The 6,966-nt window shown below is 41.6% G+C and overlaps 1 protein-coding gene across 1 annotated transcript in view; it reads right to left on the bottom strand.

The window, feature by feature from the left end:
- Positions 1–234: 234 nt before the first annotated feature.
- LOC146589359 (TSC22 domain family protein 1) overlaps positions 235–6,966 on the bottom strand; it is a gene marked incomplete at its 3' end in the record, with an annotated part of 7,561 nt that continues 829 nt past the window's right edge. Inside the window, exons 2-3 of the mRNA XM_085316359.1 lie at positions 3,991–6,851; positions 235–298 (exon numbers count right to left, since the gene is read on the bottom strand). Coding sequence (XP_085172485.1) covers positions 235–298; positions 3,991–6,818 — 2,892 coding nt within the window. The remainder of the gene's footprint in view (positions 299–3,990; positions 6,852–6,966) is intronic.

Here is a 6,966-nt window from a genome sequence, read left to right as displayed (position 1 = left end):
AGAGACTCTTGAAAGTCTATTACAAGTGTTTTAATTCACATCTTTAGCTTTAATCTTCCAGGCTTTCCCCAGACTTAATAATAAGCCAAAATATACATGCTACACACACAAAAAAAAAAAAAAATCTGAAAGACATGCTGCTTTTTTTTTTGGTTTTTTGTCTACTTGTAAGGAGATTTTAATAAAAATTTTTCTTCAAAGACAAAAGGTAAGAAATTGTAAGATAAACAATACTTCAAATTTCCATGTTGATTTTATTGGTTTATCATCTTTTTCTTCTTCCTCTTTTGCTTCACTGCTGGATGAAATACACAAATAGGTAAAAGCACACTGTATCAGATGAAAGAATGAAAGCAACTCTACAGCAAATGCTGTCACCGACAGAGAAAGTTGTTAGTTATCTTTCATTTACAAAATCTACTTTCGAGTAATGGCATACGAAGTTTAAATTAAATTGGTCTTATATTCACTTACAGCAGCCCATATTAAAAAAAATTCATGTATTTTACTGTATTTAAATTTTCACTTTACAGGTAATTTAAGAATTGTTATCTGCTCAAATTCTTCTTGAGAATATCCATAGAATAATGAAGCATTGTCTAGAAAGATATCAAACTGACTCATTTTGCAACATGAAGTATAAATTTACAAAAGAATTCAGCACAATTTTTTCCACACTTAAAGGTTTCAAAGGCATTGAAGTAAAACAAAAGAACTCCTCCCCTACAATTTTAACGATGAAATACTGACCTCAAAAGAACATGTCTAAAATGGACAGGATTTAATAACTGAACTGCATAAACTGAGGTAACAGGCACAAGTCTAAGGAAGTAACTATATGAAAATCATGCATTTAAAACAAGACTCAAGGAAAAAAAAAAAAAAAGAAAGAAATGCTTTACTTCAAAAAAAATGGCCTGTATTTTTGAAGATCGAAATACTAAGAGATGGTGAGTTTGCCAACATTTAAATACCTCAGGCATACCAGACAAGCTGAAGGAATAGTAGTCACAGGAATAGTTTCTAATACAGAAAATGTAATAGTACTGTTTGCATCTTCTCTTTAAGAAATGTTTGCAAATTAATCTTCCATAGGGCATTCTATCAAGCAGTTTATTTTTAATATCTCTCATTTCAAATTGTAGTGAGGATTAAAAAAAATCATTCATATTGGGGAAATAAAGGTTACTGTTTTCAAAGCAAATGCACTCTATACTATCTACATTTAAAAGACAATGCTCTAATAACAGGCATAGAAAGGGCTGCAAATAGTATTCAAAAAAATGGGATGGGGCTGAGGACTTAAAGATGCTGGCATGTCTTTATACACAATTATATATGGGTTTAATGAAAGCTGAGAGTTAATCTAAACAAGATACTACATGGTTCAGACGTTTCTTCAAAGGCACACTAAATGGAATTTTACAGCTTCTTCACCAGCCCAATTATGTCATCACGTACATGTTTCATTTGCAATTTTTTCCTACTTTTTCCCTGGCCAAGTTTAGAACCACTTCAGATATAATCAATATCTATTTTGAACAAAAGGTTTATATGTATTTCACCCTCATTTTACTTGTATGCATATTTACAGTATATCTGCTCTTTAAATGTTTAGATACTTATATAATACATTACCCTCTATCTCCTGCAGAAGAGAGAATAACCAAACAAACTGCCAAAAACTCTCAAGAGAACTCTGACCAGAGACATTCAAAGACCTGAAGTAACAGAATAACAGCGTATCTTGCACTACTTTTACTAAATGACAAGATTCAAGGTCCAGGCCAAAAGTAATTCCAGAGCCAAGAGGACAATGCATACAACATCTTGACATGAGACTCCCTGGAAGTAGAAATGGCAATCATTTTATTTTTTCCCCCCTCATTTATTCATTTAAATTTTACAGGGAGGTACATAGAAAGAAGGTGCCTCTGTAAATTCCCTCTCACTATACACAGAAGAGAACTCATCACAACTGCAATGCCAAAGGAAGAAAAAAATTGGTCTCCATTTAACAGTAGAGTTATATCCTGCTTTATGTAGAGTATCTAAATGATTTTCCAACTGTAGCTAAACAAAAGTATAGTCTACCTGGAGATGACATATAGCACAAAGTCACAACGTGCATGGGAGAAGAAAGGATGTGATCTTTGGCCAGCCGAACAGCAGAGGAAGAAGGCGTTTCTGGCTATTGTTACCCTCAGATTTAAACACTCTAGGAAAGACTAGCATTCACAACAGACAGTTAACACGTGCTCTTGAAATCTGGGTACAGTAACATGCTAGATGTGATTTCTCAAAACAATTTCAATACCAACAAGCTTATGATTCTCTTACTCAACCAGCATCCCTTGGAAGCTTTATATATGTTTATAAAAAGCCCCAAGGAAAAGAAAGATCAGTGTTCCAATTTAGAAAGATAGAAGGAAAGAAAAGCAAATAAAACAAACTTCAAGAAAACTGACTATTAGTAGCGTTATGGTGACATTGTGGGCTTTAACACCTCAATCTGTCTTCTACCACCTTCACATACTTATTGACTAAAAACATAGTCAAAATGGAACAGTGTTGGAACTTGTCTTCTAGCACTCCTGGAAGACAAGCTGCTACTCATTATAGCTCTCTGGCATCTTAGAAAGAAGTGATGAAAGCCACTAAGACAGTCAACACCTCATGATCAGCATAATCAAAGACTGCTGATAGAGTTAGCATTTTCAATATTAAGAATTCAACCTCTCCCATGAATTTTTTTTCTTTTACATTTTAAGTTTGCCCGCTGATTATTTCTTTCCTTTAAGTTACGGCACCAAGAAGATAAATTTAAGTACCTCACCTCCCCTTGCTACAATATTCTTTCCCACATTGAAAGAGAATTCAGTGTTTTATTTTGTTTCTTTCCCTGAATCTAAGTTTTTCTTTTAGTTTTCTTTTCTATCCTCCCCTCACTTTCAAGGCAAATTGCCTTAAAGTATCTACTTCTCCTATTAACATAGTTTCTTTTTAGACAGTAAGTTATTTAGGAGAAGAACCACCATCTTCCTATTCATTTGTCATATCACAACAGGTCCTCAATAGAATAAGGAATTTATAGACATAATTAAATAATTGCACTTTAAAAATCATTGTTTATCCCGCGCATGCAGGAGCCTTTGGCAACTGACAGAGCTTCTCTGCGCACATTGTCAGAGAAACCAGAACATTCAAATGCAGGTGCACACACCATTAAGACCAACCAGTTCTCATTTATTTGAAAATGTGAAGGTGGGAGAACATGTACTGTTTGTTACTCCAACTGCACAGAATAGGCACATCAGATACAAAGGCTCACCGCCCCTCCACAGGCCTGAACTGCTCTCACAATGGATTAATATTTTGAAGCAAAACCACCAAGACCAAAAAATGCCCCAAATTCAATTTAAAGAGCCACAACAGCATTGCTGAACCTCCCTCTTCCCACCATACTCATTTGCCTAAAGCATCTCTTGGCTGTCAAAGAGAAGGCTTTTCTATACACCACAGGCTTGCAATTGGTTCAACTTGAGTAAGGTCAATAYTTGAAAAGAGAAGCTGAGGCAGGATGAAGCCTAGGCCTGTATATACAAAAAAAAAAAACCTACCTAAGAACAGATATAAATTATTTCAGTATAATAAATAAGCTAACCTACAGGCACCACTAGCATACCCACATTCCACAGTATTCTTTTGTCTTCCTCTGTACAATGGTAATATACACGTTGTCACAGACTGTTAAACACAATTTACCCACGCAGCAGTTCCAGAGGATAATCAATACAGCCCACCCTCTTAAGAAAGAAACAAGCATCTTAACATACCTACATACACAGGGGCCTGAGAAACAGTATTTCTTATTAGAGAAAAATATCACAGCACTTCATCTCACAGTATGGCTGTAGTAGGAGCTGCAAGGTAGTGCATCTCATGTGCATCATACGGTTTATCTTTCAGTAAAGTTACAGGCAATCTTACCTCTCATCCTCACCATCAACAAGATGTGTTGTCAATGGCAGTACCTTCAGTGGAAATAGGGAAGCAGAGGATGGTATGTTGCTACCACTGCCATCTGAAACAGCTGATGCTCCAACAGTGCTGTCACCACCAGCAGCTTGAGGTAAACCAACTAAGGAAGGTTCTGTAGGACGTCTGCCATCTTCAATTTGGCTTACAATTGATTGGGCTACTGATTGTGCAGGGAACTGGGTAGAGCTTAGTGGTATCTGCTGTGGCACACTCTGGGCTGCTGGCATACCTATGCTAGTTGATATCAATGGAGGCTGACTAACACTTTGAGCCAGATTCCCATTCTGTACAGCTGAAGCTTGCGCTAGGTTCTGTGGCTGTCCCAAACCTATAGAAGCAGAAGGTATGCCAGGAGGTACAGCTGAACTAGCTTGACTTGGTGCAGGAACAGTACTGGCAGAAGGTATAGGGCTAACGGCAGGCAGCTGCTGACTGGTCATTCCTTGGACTACAGACTCCACTGCTTGGGCCTGCGGTTGTACAGGTAACAAAGTATTTTGTTGAGCAATGACCATTTGCTGAGGAAGGCCTGAAGCACTTGCCTGTAATCCCTGTTGCATTATTCCTGTCTGCACAGGCTGCACTACTTGTGAAGATGGAGGAGCAGCTGCTGACGGCATAACTGGGGGTGGAATTTGGTTTGCAGCAGAAGGTGGTTGCACCACAGTGGCTACACTTCCTTGCTGCCCAACACTGAGCATTTGACCACTGGTACCTACACCAGGTATCGATGCCGGAGCATGTGCAACAGGCTGAGTAGGGGCAGCAGCAGGATGTGCTTGTACTGAAGGCTGCATGCTCGGTGCCTGAGCAATGGGAACCGGTGTGCCTGCTCCCACTCCTGCAGAACCAGGCTGCATGGCAGGTGGCGGAGTCTGAAGGATCTGCTGATGTTGAATGTAGTCTGGCATTGCCCCTGTAATAGAGTTTTGGTTCACTGGTTTCACATGACCTGCAGCCATCTGCGTAGGAACCGTTTGCTGCTGCTGCTGTTGTCCATACTGCAACTGCTGCTGTTGTACAACTGGCAAAGTTTGCACAGGCTGGGCTGGCTGAGAATACGGGAGCTGCTGTTGAGCCATGCTTTGAATAGCAGGTTGTTGGTGGCCCAGAGATGGGGATACACCTAGTATATTAACTGGAGCTGGCTGAACCCCAGTAACAGTGGTTAGACTGGCCTGAGCAGGAGGTTGGACCCCTTGCTTCTGCTGTGGATAGCTGACTTCTTGAGAATGCAGCTGTACTTGTGCAAGCTGTGATTGAGAAACACTCTGTGGTATACTAGATGCTGGAATTGCCGGAGGAGCAGCACTGCTAAAATCCATCTGCTGTGGACCCACACCTTGAAATGCTTGCTGCTGTACCACAGTAGGTGCTCCCATTTCTCCGCTTCCCACACTTTCTGTATAGTGACTCAGTGTGCTTACATTGCTGCTAACAGAACTCCCACTGGTGCTCTCCCTTTCAGAAGTCACTTCAAGCGGGTTTTGTTTTATCGTCTCTACTGCTTTGTTTACTGCTACTCCTTCTGTAACTGCAACAGTGTTGTCTTTATCATAGAATTCAGTGCATGTCCATCTACCTTTTTTGAAAGGTTCAGAACTAGAATCTAATTTTACAACTCTAAACCTTGATGTGCCAGCTGCAGGCTGCTGCTGGCTTGATCCCACCGCCATTCCTGCGGCTGGATTAGTAACATTGTTAATGACATTAGAGGAAGCACTCGTACCATTGCCAACACCACTCAAGATATTCACATTTACATTGCTGCTAGTTCCAGACAACACATTTACATTACCAGTACTTGGGATGTTACTTAAATTTATAGTACTAAGCATGCTGCTTGGCACACTAGAACTACCACCACCCATATTACTTAAGGTACTAGTTCCGGTAGCAGGACTTACACCTAAACTGCCAGGAGTACTTGTAGTGCGGATATTAGACATGACAGATGCAGGGGAACCAGTGGATGATGCAGCAGAAACTGGTGCAGTTGATATAACACTGTCAGCGCTTCCAGTTGTTGAGAGTTTTCTAAATGATGGACTGGGTGGTGGTCCTCCAGAAATTGGTGTACCGCCAACCCCAGGATGCGATGGATGATGGTGTCCATGATGGTGGTGGTGAAGATGGTGGTGATGGTGAATGTGATGGGGGTGAACATTTCCATTGATCACAACACTCTGCTGTGGGTGATGTGGCAGAGGAGGGTGCTGCTGAGGAAGATGAGGCTGGTTTGGAGAAACAGCCCCAGGAGTCTCTGCCTCTTGGAAGTTATTTAAAGTCTCTTCAGAGGAGCTCCGCTCAGGTTCTCCCAAGTCAGTGGCCCTGGATAAAGAAACATCCAGGATCTCTGAAGAAGACAGGTCTTCAGTGTGGGACTCATCCAGGTCATCGTAGCTTTCTGTATCCTCAGCTATGCTGTTATTAGAGCTCATACTGGCTGATATTTGAGCAGGGGTCACACTGGTAATTTGGAAGCCACTTTTCTTTTTCATTTGAGCTCCAGTCTGTGCCAGAGGCTGTGGCTGGAGCTGAGACTGCGAGAGGAGGTTCAGGCTTTGTGGAGGAGGGGGTGTTGGCTGTGGACCCGCCGATGAAGATGCTGCAGAAGACGGAGGCAGCGGCTGGACCAGCAGAGGCGGCTGATAATCCTCAGCGGCGAGGGCAGCACTCCCAACACCGGTACCTGGCGCACTGGGAGCAGTAACGCAGCTGCTGCCACTGCTGCTGCTGCTGCTGCCCCTTCTAGGAAACATTGCCGGGTGCGCCATCTTCCTAGCACTAATGTCTGCGGCTGAGTCAGGCTGGTGCATTGTATCGGGTGTATTTAAAGAGTGCAATCCCCCGGTATGGAGAGAGACAGACAGACACACACACACACACGCACAGTTAGCTTGGCGTTCACGGCAGGGCAGCGAG

Source organism: Rhea americana, unplaced genomic scaffold, assembly GCF_003343005.1.
Source record: "Rhea americana isolate MKP2758 unplaced genomic scaffold, rheAme1 scaffold_467, whole genome shotgun sequence".
NCBI lineage: Eukaryota > Metazoa > Chordata > Aves > Rheiformes > Rheidae > Rhea > Rhea americana.
Note: the sequence above shows the minus strand (reverse complement) of the source record. Positions and strands in the feature narration are given on the sequence as shown.